This window comes from Pleurodeles waltl, chromosome 1_2 (genome assembly GCF_031143425.1).
Source record: "Pleurodeles waltl isolate 20211129_DDA chromosome 1_2, aPleWal1.hap1.20221129, whole genome shotgun sequence".
NCBI classification, from domain to species: domain Eukaryota; kingdom Metazoa; phylum Chordata; class Amphibia; order Caudata; family Salamandridae; genus Pleurodeles; species Pleurodeles waltl.
The window spans coordinates 187,986,068-188,002,941 of NC_090437.1; the positions used below are offsets into that span (position 1 = coordinate 187,986,068).

At 39.0% G+C, this 16,874-nt stretch overlaps 1 protein-coding gene across 1 annotated transcript in view; it reads left to right on the plus strand.

Annotated features, from left to right (window-relative positions):
• The window catches only part of PAX5 (paired box 5), a 424,585-nt gene that overhangs the window by 81,436 nt on the left and 326,275 nt on the right, over nucleotides 1-16,874 (plus strand). The window contains exon 4 of the mRNA XM_069237601.1: nucleotides 898-1,026. Within this exon, the coding sequence (XP_069093702.1) occupies nucleotides 898-1,026 (129 nt within the window). The remainder of the gene's footprint in view (nucleotides 1-897; nucleotides 1,027-16,874) is intronic.

Genomic DNA, 16,874 nt, shown 5'->3' on the forward strand with positions numbered 1-16,874 from the left:
AGTGATTCGTGGTATTTCTTGGACCACTTTAAAGAACTGAGAGAAGGGCAGGATATGTTCTGCATACTGGAGTCTATCACGTTCCTTGTTGCAAAATCTGCTGCAAGAAGCATCAACGTGATGAGAGGAGTGCTGCAAGTTATCTCAGTCATTGGTGACTACTCAGGGCTGTAACACAGTTCATGGTTTCCCACCCACTGCGCCACTCTAGGTAGACACCAGCCATGTGCATATAAGTTGTGGTCTTTCACCTGTTCCTGAATGGAGGTATTTCCATCCTTCCATTGTTCTCAATGTAATTGTTAATAGCTTTCTATTGAAGAAAATAAATTCATTATCCATTTTTTGCTGTCACATGGCAACAATGCAACAGCATTTTTACTGTCATCCCTATGGATCATTCAAAGTGTTTTGTGAACTGTGCGCCATCCTGATGCTTTATAGCCTCTTGTGGCTTTTTTTGCCCTAAGTAAGTCCCGTTGATTGACACATTAATATCGTCCATCCTGATGTTTCACTGAGCTGTCAGCCATGAGATCCGAGCTGAAACTGACAGTGAGTTTCATCCTAAAGTAGTCCTCGCCCACTGCCACACGCTATCGGAAATCCAACCTGTCTTTGAAACAGATGTGAGCAACCCATCAACAGTGACAATCTTTTTTATGTTGAACGCACTTATAAATAAAATGTGTATCTTTCAGTGTGTCTATTCAGCAGCTATAGGCGCTTAATTGCTTCGTCTCGTCTACATGAATATAGAAAACCTCAGAATACCTCAGTGTGTTTCTTTTACTGTCTCTTGTTTTAAAGAAAAGGCATCGGTCCACCACCATCCATCATTTGCAGTTGTTGTTTTCCTCTTTGCTCACTGGAGTAATGTATCATTCATCCTCTCAGCTTCCACAGGCGCTGTGACTCAGGTGTCCTCAGTGAGCACTGACTCGGCGGGCTCCTCCTACTCCATCAGCGGCATCTTGGGAATTACAGCCAGCAGTGCTGACACCAACAAGCGCAAGCGGGACGAAGGTAAGGCGCGTTTTCTCTTAACGTATACTACATATATAATGACTCAAGCTGTTTCTTCTACCGTTTTAAATTAGTCCAATTATTCCAAATGCTCATTGGTTGGACATTTCGCCAGTGTCTGCTGTTTCTGAAAATGTACCATCCTGATCGTTCACTTTTATTGCTCTATTTTGCAAAAACATTCCTAGTACATTATGAGTGAATGGAAAGTCAATAGTATCGTTGAGTACTTATTGACGTTACCCTTCTTATAATTTTGTTAAGTTTTCTTTTTGTTCTTTATTTTTTTGTTGTACATTTTTGTTCCTTTTGGATGGCTTTTATTGACTACTGGTCGCTGTCCACGTGCATGCTCTTGTTTCTTGTGCTGCTCAGGATTAGTACTCGTTCCTGAATCAGCACTCCTTTGAGCAGAGCTCCTCCTTGCTAGTAGCAGAACAGGTAGTTCTTTTCAGCCTTAAGGTCGTGTTTTCACAGATTTTTCTCCTGCTGCTAGGTTTGAGTAACATTGGACTAGTACCATGGCTAGCTAATCTTGACTTTAGAGATGCTGGTGTTGTAAGACTTTCACATCAGCTTGCTGGCCAAGGCTGGTAGCCAGCATTTTTTAATGTGACTGTAGTCCGCTATTTTGGTTTCAAATTCCTCTTTAAGAATAATTTGATAACCTTCAGTAATTGAATTCTTATGATTTCTTCCATTGTTGCACAGCACACTTCTCTTATAGTCATTCTTAAAATGAGAGAATTTGTTGAGGTGTCAGTGAGTTAATTTCCGGAGTAAGTCTCAATTTTAAAAGGACTATAACTTTCATGAAACAGGGAGAGAACATCTGAAAACAAGAACAACTTCCCTTCAAATGTGGTACTCTCATTTATTTCTATTAAATGATTCCAAGTGTCTAGTTTGCTAGTGGTGTAGTGTTTTAAAAATAAAAATGTGTCAGTCGAAAGCCTGCGCCTTCCATAGCCTGTACCTTTTCTATAGTATCCTCTGTAAAGTTGTCAGACACTTCAACAACAGTGGATTCAACACTCAGAATTTAGGCACAAGGATCCGAAACAAAAACAACATGGATTTTTCTAATAAATGTCAAAAGGATTGAATATATAACAGAAAATGAAAGCCTCTTAAAATAGTTTGAGCAAAAATCGTATCCTGCTGTCCATAGATCAATCAGCTGCCGTGCCAAGCGTTGGGCGGCTTTAAAACTGACTCTTGATGGGAGGACAGAACAACCACAGCTTCAGACTATGGGGAGTTAGTTGGTAGATGTGTATATAAGTTTTCTATAGGGGCTTGTTACAATGCCACATGTTGAAATTAAGCTTTTTTGGGTCTAGTGTAGTACTAATTCCCAGCGCAGTTAAACCATAAATGAAAATATTCCAGAAGTCCTTATTGGTTTGCATACTCTATCAATTATATGAAGAGCAGTGTTTGTCATGCAGGTATTTACAGAAGCAGTTCTTGTTTCCCATTGCACATTCATTAGCCCTTTTAGCCCACGATTTTTAGTGCTACATTGACAAATAATAATACATTTTCACTGTGTTTCTGACACAAGAACAGGTATTGTCTATTGCACTGGTTTCATTCCTATGTTTACGATTGATCATAATTGGAGCAATGGCTAAGGATAAGAATAAGCAGAGTGAATCCGTCAGTGATTTTGTCAAACCCTTTATCTTAATGACTATAGAGAAGAATTCAGGTGGTGTGGGACCAAAATATCGACTTAAAAATTGACCTTTAACAATATGGTCTTCAGTCAGTCTTTGAGCCAGCACTAGGCCAGAATACACTCACCATTGCACACCGCAACAAACAGTCCAGCCACCAGGGTGCAGGCACCCAGGGAATGGATCCACACAAAAGACTATTAGAGGGCCTTGGGCAGCAGCCTCATCTCTCCATCATTACAATTTCACCATCACCCAGGGCTACTCTGGCAAGCTGTTTGTGGCACCATGGCCAAAAGACTCCACAGCACACTGCTTTACATTCCGGAATAAGACAAAGAAGCGACAGTCGATTCCGTACTTTAGAAACGCCAATTGTCTTGCATTTGGCATGAAAGGAAAGAGGGTGTGGGTATGAAAAGGCACTTGTTAAATGTATTACAAAAAGTATCATCACATTGAACTGAGCAAAGTGGCCAGGGCTTCTCCACTATCGTTGACCTCCATGCTTGAGTATGCATTTATACTTACAAACAAATTAACTGCATGGGAGGCGAGCAGCAGGAGTTGGCGCAATATGTTAATCAATACAATATGTTGATGTGTTCTTTTTTCCATGAGTTCCTACACTCCCTTTCATACATTTGCTATCTTTGAGATCACCTCTATGTCATCTGTAGATGTCTCCTGGCTGTCATTTTTGTGTCTCCTAACTGATTGGAGCTGATTTTGTCATCTGTTTGACTGAAGTGAATTTCACATTGACATTTACCACAGAATGCTTCACAATATTGCATATTTGTGTATTTCGATCTGGTAAAAATTGATAGAGATGACATGAGCAGGTTCATGAAAGTGGGAGTTATATCAATAATGCTGTGCCATTTTTCATATTTCAGTGGGTGAGGAAAGAAATATTTATTTGAGAACATAGACCGTAACCAAGCCCTAATAGGTGCTTTACTTGTGAACAATTTTACTTGCATATAAGCAATTCCCATAAGAACAGTCTACAAATTGGAAATAAGGGCAACAAAGGTATGAGTTCAAAATGTGCAGGATCAATAACGTGCTTTAAATGCCTGATTTATGAAGTAAATGTTCTCAGCATGGGTCTTGCTATGATTTTACCGATTATTTGTATCAGCAAATATGTAAAGACAGAAAACATACCCACACATAACATGATCACCATGTTTAGCAACAGCATACTGCTGAATGTGGAATGGAGAAGGGAGTCTAGAATTTCAAATCCTCTCTGGTGGTAATATGGCTGCCTCCTGTAAGGCACTGACCATTGATTTATGGCCCCTTGTGTGACCGCTTGCTGTCTTTGTACCACCTGTTCAATAACAGGGTGAACGTAGCTCCCTGGCACGGTTCTCCTCGGCATCCAGACTTAAAATCCACCAATATTTACCGGCTGGTGCCGCAGAGCAACCTTAGCTGCGGGGGCCGGAAGTGCGAGCCACACCATGCACTGTCCAATGCCAGGGTAACTGCCAACATTAGGCCCTGCAGGCATGGCTCCCGGTCCGCAAATTTCAACCATCATTGTTGATTACATGTGCGAAAAAAATGATTTAAATGTACTCATGCTAGCTTTTCCCACTTCGTAGATCTGGCATTTGAGACAGCTGTAGTCGTCAGACAGTCATTTTTTCAAATTTATATCTACATATTGGCTTTTGGACAGGGGCCTTCATCTATTGGTCTGTTAAATTCACTTTCCCTTTGGCTCCCTTCACTTTGAGTGACTCCACAAAGCCTTTGCTCATAGTTCACATCCACAGTTAAGCTGGTTCAAAGGAGTATTTTACTTTATTTATTTTTACATTAACTTTAAAGCTAGCTATTTATTTTCCCTCAATTCGGATACCCAGTTTTATCGTGATTGATTGTCCACCTCATGTTTGAAGTTGCTCTTATAAAGCGTTTAAGGACCATTGCAGCAGCGCACACGGCTACAGTTAGAATGCTTGGTTGGCTGATGATTTCTTCTTTTCTCCTTTTCAAATGATAATGAGATACTTGGCATAACTAAACGGCTTATTTAAAATGTTTTCAGTTTTCAAATTTGCATTGTAAAACTATGGTGGCCACATTTAGGTGGCTGTGTGCTTTCTTTTTCTCCTGTTTATTCTTGTGGCATATTCTTGCAATAAAATATGTACCCTTCACCCCAGCTTGCCAAGTCCAGACCTGACGTACGGCATTGCCAATCCTCATTTATTTCTCCTGTTGCTGTCACTGTTCAACAATGTGTGTTGCGGGTGTGTTTTGGTGGTTGTTGAACACTGTCCCTACTTATGCTTTTCTATTTGCAAAAGCTGCATAAACCGAAAGCATTACAAATGCTTGAATCAGTCGATCAACGATCACAGTTATGGCTGCTATAAATACCTTACTTGGGATAATTCTGCTTAAACCTGTGGACGTAAGAAGCAATGCTGACGACACTGACAAATGCTGACGAATGCTGAAGTCAATTCCTCAAAACATAACATTGCTTCCTTGGTGGTGAACTGAACTATTCGTTCATTTAAAGCTTGGAATGAGTGTGCTGCTCTGGAGAACAGATTGTATTCTCATAGCAGGTTAAACTTCGATATATTTGTCATATCGTTGCTTTCAACGAGTGGAAGCTAAGCACGTGTCAAAGCTGTTTCCATAAGGTTCAAGAGAATCCCCACTGCCTTTGTTTTGCGTGGAATCAGTCAGAAGTGAATAAGCGTCTTGCATTTCGAGCAGGAGAACTCCACGTGAGCCATTATCTCCCTGTACAGCGTTCTCCTGACGTCGTCTTAGCAGATGCCACTAGTCTTTAACCCAGTAGGTTGCTTGCCTGCTAACAACAGGGGCAAACTAAATCAGACAACCTTTATTGGTTTTTAAGGTCCAGGGCATCATTTTTCTTCTCCTGTTATAATGCAGCTATGGAGCAGATGTGCCTCTGTGGCAGAACGGTTGAATTCACTCAGAGCGCAAAAGGAAAAGGACACATGAGGTGAGGCCAATATGAGAGTGGGGAAAGAGGAAACCCTAAATGGAGGCAAAGCCAGGGCCCTCGCTTCCTTCTAGAGCCAGACATACACAGGCGGATGTGTGTTTCTGTGATCTGCCTCGGCTGAAACAAAGAGACAGGTGAGCCACTGAATGCTTGAGCCAGAAGTCAGGCTCTTTGTCAACTCGAGGTCTTCTTGGAACCTTTAGCCAAAAACAAGCCAATCTTTCACTGGAAGCTGTGTGGCCTTGTGGCTGCAGCGGACAACTGTGTAACTAGAAGAACCAAGTTCAAATCCCGGCCTTGGCCTAGCATCAAGTGAATTCCTCCAAATATACCTTGGCTGAAAAAAAGATGTAATGTGGTCTGTGCCCGTTGTCAAGCACTCGTATGCCCTTGGGAGAGTTTGGCACTATGTAAAGTTGTCAAAAGTAATATGTAAATTCTGCCTGTCACCCATAGGTCTAGTCTCATGCTCCAAGAATTCAAAACAAAACATCAAAAAGACTATCCATCTATTGGCGGAATTGCACACTGTGAAACTAAAATCTGTGGTAAATCTAGGCTTTTCTGCTTGACCATGTTATCCAAGGCAAGTTCTTCATTTCACGGAGCCTCCTGTTTGTTCATTACCATGTATGAGAGCACCTTCAAGTATGCAGAGTTCAGAATGTGCGCTGTGCAAAAACCTCTATTGCTTTTGATTCAACAACTTATTAATTTGTTCATCTATAATAAGAATGTAAGTCTCTTAGTTCACCATTGTTATCAGGGTAGGGCAGGAATGTTTTTCAGTACTAGACTAGTACATTAGAATTTAAAAATTCGCACTTTTGATAAATACTTTTTAAAGGACTGATACAATCTGATGAGCTAAGGTAAAATACACTTTTGTTTTATTTTGAGGCAACTTTATCATATTTTTCCATGATGTTGTATAATTTACATGACCTATGTTTTCAAGGCTTTGATCATACACGGGCTCCTAGAGCCCGAGCCGATGGCCCTTGGCTCGTCTCACCATGATAATTTGTTTGCTCGCCCACCTCTACTGAAAAAGCCACATAGTGTTAGAACAAGGTTGAGGATTGTGAAGTCGAAGCTGCCCGTGGCATGTCATTACCAAAGGTGCATAACTATCAGTAGTGCAGCAGATGCAGTGGCACCCGGACCAGGAGTGTGAGAAGCCAAGTTATCACAATTAGTGACTTTTTTAATTAGAAAACTAGAGGATGGAAATTGATCTTCCTTCATTGCATTACAGTTACAAAACCCTTGCTATGCAGCTGAAGTGAATCAATGCTAATAATCTCATTTTGCTCCTGTTAACACACATTATATTGCTGAAAATGAATAAATTATGAATCTTTATCAAATAACTTATATTGAAGCATTCTTTGAGTCATATTAAGAACAGCACGCACGGCCGCAGAACAGAGCTGTATCTATTTTCAACAAAATCACTGCTGTCCATAGCAATCACGCACTTGCACTACTTAATTTCAGGAGTTAGTGTATGTCCTCTCAAAACCTCCAAATTTTAGAGCACTTAATGAGCCCCAGACACTGGGGCTTGCAAATACAGACTATCACCAACGTTACGATGTGTTTCCAAACTGTGCTGTTTTCATCTCATGTACTAACTCATTTTACTGTCCAGTGCTTAATTTGTAAGTAAAAGTGTGCAGGTGCCCAAGGCTCTCCGCAGAAACACACAGCTTCTGCATTTAAATGTGCGAGCAGAGAATACTGAGGCAGTGTAATCCTAAGGCCATCTCAGGCCTCTTTAATTCATTTACAGCCAATCATTGCCCCTTCAACTCACTCTTGCAGCTTTCTGCTTTCTCCCTTTCAGAGGCTTTTTCATTTTTCTCTTCCTCCTTCATTTCAGTTAGTGTATTTTGCTTGCAGTAATTGATGCAGAAAGATAAGTGCTGGCCCTCAAAAATAGGTGCTGGTGCCCCCACCGGAAATCACCGGCTCAAATTAAGCACTGCTACTACCATGTTAGTGCATGTGCGGCTATGGGCTGCTATGCTCCGTGCCATACTATGTATTAATCTAGAGATACTTTTCATAGAAAAACATTTGGCATTTGCAGTAAGTCCTCCGTTTATTGTATCTCTGTGTGTGTCTTGTGGGTGACCGCTGGCAGTCCTGTCTTCTTCTGCATCATTGTAAGTGTGCCGTTTATTCCTGCTTTGTTTTGTATATAGCGTACAGTATTTAATGAAAGTCTTCTAAGATAGGCTATAAGGAGCTGTGGCTGGTGAGTGCTAATAAAACCCTGTGCATTCAGGTTCCAATGTTATAAGCAAATTATAAAACAGTTAATAAAATTCTTTAAAAAAGAGATAAAATAAGAAAGCAGCGTCTTTTGATAAGATTCTTTTAACTTGACTAGGATAATAGCCAAGAAAGAAGACCAGTGGACAATATCCTTTAGAATAGCTCGTTTTTCATTTCTGCAAAGACCGCCATATTGTTTTTGCACAATAGTTTCTACAGTACACAGCAGAGATTGTGTGCTGTTTTTGATTGTTATATGCTTTGTATGACACCTACACTAGTGATTCTTAAAATTTGGATTTTTGTGGACCTCCAAGTAATCATTACCAAAGCCAGGGACCCCACACTGAATCATCACTGGAAACTAAGCACCCCGGCTTGAGCATTTTTGATGGTTTGAAGTGCACAATAATGCATAACAAATACAAAAAAGTGCTAAAAAAACAAATACCCACATGATAATATATTTTATTTAATTAACAAACAAGTTTTTTTTTTTAAATCAAAATTTTAATTGCAATGGAAGGTTGGAGCAGCTCTAAATTTTATTGAGGCCACACATCATCCATACTAAATTCTGACTGATGTACATGCACTGCTCCTACGAATTATTCTGAGGATGCTACTTTCATTTTTAGGCTTCTCTTTCAAATTCCATCACATTTACAGAACGTTTTAAAATTCCATCTTTCCGTTGTGATTCTTTATTTATTTACACTTTATAATTTAATTTTCTGAGCAGTCAGGTAACCCCTGAGTATATTTCCCAGTCTTCCAGAGGTCCCCAGACCAGAGGTTAGGAACCACTATCCTAAACTATGCATTGTCATGATTGTGGTCTACACAGTTTATTTTGTGTCTACTCTGTTTCGTTCTTCTTGCTGTGTTGATAGTATAATATCAGTACAAGTAGAAGAAAATCTGCAAAGGTAGGATGAAGACAAGATTCTATTTTCAATGCCTACTCAATACAAGACATCAGAAAAAAATCCTTTGGTTAATCCCATTTTAATCAGCAAATGTGTCTTGTCAATCATGCCTCTAAGTTGAGCCCTGATGAAAAAGGTGCTTTTCAATTCTTCAGGGAATTCTTTTCCGCTTGAGTTTTGCATTATATTCCTTAGTTAGGTAATTTTGGAATGTGAACACAGCTTTAGGAGCCATTTTGTCTGAAAGAGTTCAAGAACAAGGTGCATTAGCACTGGCCCCACGCATCCTTTCCTGATGAAAAAGAACTTGAAGGGAAGGTTTGAATGTGACGTTCACTACTGAATATATTGCCAAAAGTGAAAGTGATTTACAGTAACTGTCTGCATAACAAATTGCACATTGAGCTAATGCAAAAGGTGCAGTAGGAAATCAGTAATGACAATCTTGTTACCCCAGTTACCATCCACAGTACTGAAAAAAATGTAAATCATGGATAATCTCGAAGTGTTTTTTGCTTTGATCATATCAGGCATGTGTGTGTATGTGCGTGTGTGTGTGTGTTCGTCATGACATACGACATTTAATAACACTTTTGCTGGGTTTGGTAGTTTTGGACGCTGTTGTTGCATTTAGACTTATTAATTTTCAAAAAGACATAAAACAGAGACAATGTAGTTAATTTTTGATGAACAGACATTTTTATCTCTTTTCAACTAATTGCACATGTGACAGGCCGTACCATGGCAAAATAGGCATTTCAATGAGTAACAACTAAATTAATTTATGATGAAATACAGTTCAATATGTGATTACTAATTTTAGTCAGTGCTGATATTAGGATGTGTTTCCACTGCAGTTCAGAGTTGGAGGAGTATATTTCAATTATAGAAGTTTTCACCTGTTGATATTTTGCTTAAAAGTACAACATTGCAGCCATCGGGCTATATTTTACAGTACGAAGTAAGAAAAAACTCAGTTACGCAATATGTACTGTATAATACAACCATATGTTGTCCAGTGCATATGATCCTGTTGCATTCTTCCATTTTAAACCCAGTGATGATAACCAGAATTGACAAAGCATGTACATTTCCCCATTTTTGGAAAATTTAGCTTATAAAAAACACACTAGCACTCCCAACCACTGTAGAATATTGAAAGAAAATGTTATTCAACAATTTTACAATTTTGCTCTAACAATACTACAGCACTGATAAGGTGAAACCTAAAAAGGGAACATAACTAAATCACCCAACTGTTGTCAATATTTAGAACTCAGAAATGTTGTGTTCGCGACTCGAGCCTAGGTGGCAACACAGCATCTTCAAACTATTCCTGTAGTGCTGCGTATTAAAATAAATCTTTCTTCACCCCCAAACACATTCGTTAATAACTTCTTTCACATTGTCATGCAGTCATCACTCTCCTAATGCCTCTATAAAATGAATTGGTTTAACAGTGACGGTTAATCCCGATAAATTGGATTAAGGAAGGGAGTAGACATGGGGTCAACAATAGAATCAGGCAGCCTACTTGCTTTTCAGCACCGTGGACCTTGATTCAGATGCATACAAATAATTAGTTCTGGTAAGAGAAAGCAAACCAAATTCTATAGGAGCAAAGGGCCAAAGCGATTTACCTAAAATAAGGGCTTAAACTTGAAAAGTCAGAAAGGTGGAGGGGGTTTACTAGAGTTCTCAGGACGTCAATGTAGTATCCCAAGTGCCAATAAGGAATATGTCTTTACTGAAGAAGCATCTGTTATTAAAAACAAACATTCAGTTGCTGATAATATCCACGGATATTCATGGGCAATGCGGATGTACTGTTGGTGATAATATGAATGTAAAATAGTTATGCATATTGATTGGTAGTCAGTGTTAATATAGAAGAGTAATTGTAGTAACGTGGTCTGAAATCAACCATTCTATGTTAAATGAATAAGTAATCTTCAGTAATATGGATGGGCAGTTGTGGATATTATGGACATGGTATGAAGGTAAATATGGAGCGTGAAATGGTGAAATATGGATGGATAATTAGTGGTCAGATGAATTGGCAGTCCATGGGAACATCAGTTGGTGATTTGTCACATGAGCAGATCGTTGTCAGAAATTTGAATCGGCTATTGGTGGTAGTTTCTGTTATATTCTGAAATGCTATGTTCTGTTAATTTATAATTTATTTGTAAAGTGCTTATATGCAAATGATTCTTATCACTTCAAGAAGACAAAACCTTATAACCTAACAGTAACTGGGGAAAATGGCAGAAGATGATTAATTAAGACATTGTTTTCTTTTCCCCCAAAGCTTGCAATGTTTCACGAAATCCAGACCAATATCCCTCCTCTCCCATTTTGTTACTCATAAATTCCCTAACGTTTGTGCACTTCTTTAAATATACAATGATAAAAATGTTTTTAAAATTTCCTGTTTTCCACCAGTTACTGTGTTTATTTTTAACATGGGTATGCATTATCTTGCCAGTGTTAGACTTGTTCCATGTAAGATAGAGCTGCGTGCTCAATGTTTTGTTTGGTGACTTCATTCTTCATCTCAAATAGCCTATCGTCAAAACTAATTAGGGTGTGAGTTTGACTTAAACATGCAAATTGATTTTTTTTCCAAACACAAAAATACTTTTCTTATTGTAAAAAGTTGTTTTTGCTCTTGAAAAAGGATTTACACACAAAGATTTTCATATGGCTAAATCCTGTAGCTCGTGTAGGTGATGGTGGGGAATTGGCGCTACAAGGCCAGAATACCCAATGACCACAAACATAGGTATTGACAAACACGTCTCAGGCACCTTGCCACCCTAGTAAAGATTTTGATGTACTAAAGTGTTTTGCACTCTCAAAGCAGGGGCATATCACAAGCCCCTGCAGCGTGGCGGTGCGTGGGGGAGCCCAATCCTCCAGGGGGCCCACAGCCCTTCAAGCCAGGCCCGTTCAGCCAAAAGCAATGGATATCTGGGTAATATGGGAGCTTCAAGGGTGCCCTCTTCACACTCTGCTGGGGGGGCCTATCCTCTTGCAATGCACCACTGTCTCCATGCCCACAGTGCACTAATTGCAGACTTTGCAAGTGCAAAAAAACATCAGAGTCTAAATTGCGATCTCTTAGAATTCACAACAAAAGGGTTCAAAGTGACTCTTTCATGCAACTTGCTAGAGTATGTGTCATTTGTGTGCAAATACAATGACAAAGCATGAAAGTGACACCTTGTGGTATACTTTGTAAAGGAGAATCCCGTCCAGAAATGTCCTTGAGTCACAAAAATGGTGTCTGTGATGCACCCTTGCAACTACATTGGGCTCTTACTCCTTTCAAGGGCAACAGTAAATCCTTGTCCAGGGCGCAAGAGTATAAGAAGGAGATATTCCAAAAGAAAAGCTATTTTATGTGTGGAAAAATAAAATAAAGGTTTTCAGGTACATTTAAACTTGCTCCTTTTTTTCATTAGCCGCCTTTCAAAACTGCACATATAAACCTGTCAATAAAAAGGTAAATAGGAAATCCTGTATCACAATTTCCTCATTAGAATGTTTCCGCTTAACAAATGCTGTTGAATTTTCTCCCGTAACACATGACCACTGCATAACAAGACTTTATAGACGGCAACAAAAATGCGATGAAAGCCTCTTTTATATATTGCATATACATTTTGATAATAAACATAGTTATAAAGCTTATTTCTGTTTTTGAAATAATTGTTGCACAACCTGGATATTAGTTAGTTTTAAATTAATTATCCATTTATCTTATTATTTATAATAATATTTTCCAACTTAAAAAACGACAACCTTTTAGAAGTTGTAATTAATATTTGTAACATATTTAGCCTATTCTTTTTTCATTCTTTGTTTTTCACTCCTTTTATAACCCATTACCTTTGGAGAGGACAAACCCGGACCAATCCTGGCAGAGCAACGATTACATGCAAATTAGATATAGAAGTATTTTCTACAAATAACAGATATAAATCAAAACAACAGCCAGCACCAATTGTAATGCACTTAGCTCCACCCATTGAGTTACCAGCTGGGGATTAGAAACCTCCTAGGTTTGTCCTTTTTTGTGACGGTTCGGGAGGTACGAAGAGGGTGTGAGAACCAAACTCTTGGGTCGGATCTAATCTCTACATAGCGTGGGACAAACAACAAAATGCCAGGTTAAGCGTGGGGGTGTGGTAGAACAAAACGTGGTGAGCAGCAAAACGTGTATGATGTCAAGGGCAGTAGGAGTTGGGGGCAGCCAATTCCCAGACAAGTTGGGCTTGCCGAAGTACTTCTGCCATCCACTTCTAAACGTCTCTGTAACTCTTCATTGTGCATTGGACTTGTAGATACTACCCTTTTGGCCAATCACTGATCTTATAGCAGTTATAAGGGCTGGTGGACATAAACCTGAATTTGCTTGATCTTTCATATTCTTCTGTTTTTCGTTTTCCCTCCTCCCTCACTCCTCTTCCCCTTCGGTTGTTATTGTTTCCCCTCAAATCCTTACATTTACTGAAGTTATGTTTTGATGTAAAACACCTTGACGCCTCAGGGTTAATAAATAAATATGGAAATAACTAAATAAACAACTAAATAATACTTCATCCTCAGTACAAGCACAAGGCCTTAGATAACTCTGTTCATATATTTTGCTCAATTAATCATTGCAAGATATGTTTAGTGATTTCAGTTGTCTTGTGTGAATCAGCAAGACACCTTTCAACCAGGTCAGCTGCTCTCAGTCTCTGAACATATGCAAATCTGGAACATAATCGTGCATTTGAATATATGAATTGAAGCTCAATAGTCCAGTATTAGCAAAGTGCACTGAATAGACAGCCTAGAAATTGTGAATGGTTCCAATCAAAACTACAAAAATATCCAGAAAATACTAAAATGTTAGCTGCCCATGTGCTCACTCGCACACCCTTCACAACACAACCACCATCAGTATTACATGCGCAGGTCTGTTTGACAACTTGCATCCACTTAGGTGATTGACTGCTCTTGCTAGCGATAACCCTCTTTGGCCTCAATCTTCAGCTGCTTTCGCATTACAAAAAAAATAATGTCCCTATTTCAGTCTCAGTACAAAAGTACTGACCTGGGCGCAGGAGAGGACTCGCCGTCCCATGACAGAGTGAAGTCAAAAGCAGATCCCTGCTGAAAAGGAAGCGCGTCCACAGATGCAGGAAACATTTTCCATTCTGCTCCTCATTTGATGATTTCCATTATGTGGTTTTAGTTCGCGTCGGGGTTTCATTTGATTTCTTTTTTTTTCACTTGAGATTTAACCTTCCCTCTTGCAATACACAACGGAGAATGAAATTCTCTTGCTCCGTTTCCATTAATTTCTGCCCTCATTTGCTTTGTCGTGCGGCTTCCCTGTTTTTGTTTTGAGCCCCATGTGCGGCTCTGCCTGCTGTCGCAGACATGGCTGCCTTTCTTGTCCAAATGTTCTGTGGCATTCACTGGTGACATAAATTTCACGGGCTGTTGCATTGCAGAGAGCAGGGGGGACAACAGCGAAGAACCTCATCGCAAATCAAACACTCCTTCCCACCCCTTCAACTCAGAGCACCCTTCCTCTGCTCTCTGTCCCTGTCGACCCTCGCCACTCCATCACCCGTCACCTTCAGACTGCCTAAAGTATGCCTGCGTCTCTTGTCTTAAGCAGGGGCCTCCGCTCTCGCCGCAAGAAGGCCTTTTAAGAGGTTTACATTCATTTAGCGGATTCAACAGTTTCAGGCATCCAGATTCCGTGCTATGTCTCAACAGAAAATGTAAAAGAGTTGAAAACATACCCTACAATACATGATTTTTGTTATCAATTTAAAATCAATATTTTATTTTTATATTTTGTGATCTTCAGAATTTTTTTGGTGATTTTCGCTATTTTGCTTTTTTTTAAAAAAAAATGAAGTGAAAATTGTAGTACTTGTTTTGCAGTTATACATTGTCAATGAAGAAACCGAACGCCATTTTTTTTCGGTATAATATAGGCCTTGCTTAAGTGCCACCCTTTTCGTCTATTACATGCAACATGAATTGCGGTGTATCGTCCTTACCCCTTGACTACACTCACAGTACAAAGTATTTCCCTTATTGCACATTTCGTTTATTTGTCAATACAGAGTCTTCCTTTAGTCCTTGAAATTCGACATAAATTCTTATTTTGCCAGTCTAATAGAAGGTGGGCCATAGGCTATCCTTCTGTTTGCAGCTTTTGCATGTAGACCACTTATTTTAATTTCTTCTGCTTTTTAAGATAAACTATTTATGTCAGTGTTGTTTGGGACATTTCAGACTATAGCAGAGTTTTGTTTTTTTAAAGCTCAGTTTCTTTGGTTTAGCATCAAAAAATTATATTCATCTTCAGTTGCTTGTGTTTTTTCTGGGTGACAGTCTCTCAGATCTTATGGTCACATAAGTCAATGGTGTGCTTTTTATTTATGATCCATGGTTTTCAGTGTTTTCGAGGTGTTCGCTGTGGGACGAATAATATTATTTTCAACTCGATCACCCCGCTACAATTCAAGATTGTTTCTTTAGCCCCTCTCTAATATATTTCTGTACCACACGTAACAGTGTCCAGAGATATTGTTTGTATCTGCTGGCGCCACTTGGTACCTGGTCGCTCCTTTGTTCCTCTCAGTTCTCAGTGCTTTTTATGAGGTGTACAGATTTAGATTTAATAACATCATAACTCGTGAACAAGAACAGTGGGGGCCACATTCACAAACATGGTTTCTCCTGTAGTTTTTTGGTGTATGTAAAACAATTGATTTCTACTTCTAAAATGTAAATTCTGTTACACAGAATTAGGATTTCTAAGTAGACACTCTGTTACTCATATAGATACGCTTATCCCTCTTTCACATTTGAGCAACTGAAGAAAATGGAGTGGGAAAGAATGAAAAGTGATGGAAAGTGAATGTGACGATGCAGACCTTTTGGAATATTATCTGTGGGAGAAAACAAGCAGGACAAAATACAGCACAGATGCACTTTTCTGCCTAATCCCCAATATATAGGGGTGGGCAGGTACACTTAAATCTGGCAAGCTTTTTGAGGGGGAGTTTTCCAAGTGTCACTTGTTTTTTGTAAATTTCAAACGATAAATACCTGTTATCAACAACTTGAGAATGACCCTGTACAACACTATGTAGAAGAACACCCAATCTCACACATTGACCAAAACTTGCTTTCGCATTTAGGAAGAGCCTAAATTTAGGTATGTTCGCTAAGTTTTTTGAGGGGTGTCATTTACTTTTGCTACAACTGCAACAAAACAGTAATGAGATATCATTTGTGAATAAAAAATGTTTGAGAACTCACTGGTAAAACTGAGCTTCTGTTGACTGTAATTTAATTGAAGGGAAAATTATAAATGACTACGTTATAATCCAACGTTGATAGGCGTTATCAGAATGGATAGAAGTAAATCACTGAAGTTGCTGTTAATTGCATATAAATGCTTATACATTTCCCTTGTCTGGTGTTTTAATGGGAGTGTTATGCTGTTTCCACCATGAGTCTTATCTCTCAAGGTATTTATTTCATACTTTGCAGCAATCACTATATCGTACCCTATCCACCAACTGAAAGAATAGCCAACAGGCTAAGGTTTCATTAAAACTATTAGTCACCCCTAGACTCTCACAAAGCACATTAATATTTCCCCAAAGCATGCCTAAATTTAGTAGCCAAGTTATTCAAAGGAATTCAAAAGAAAATTTGGCAAGTAAACATGTACAAAATATATTGAAAGCTTTTCATTAAGACACTTTTCCTTCTGAATGACCCTTCTAACAAAACCAAAACTGAGAAAGGTAGCAGCAATTCAAAACAACCTTGAATGAAACTTTATGTAAAGGCATGACCTTTTGAAAACATAAAACAATTGCATGGAAAACAAATGTAATTATATATTTTACCTAA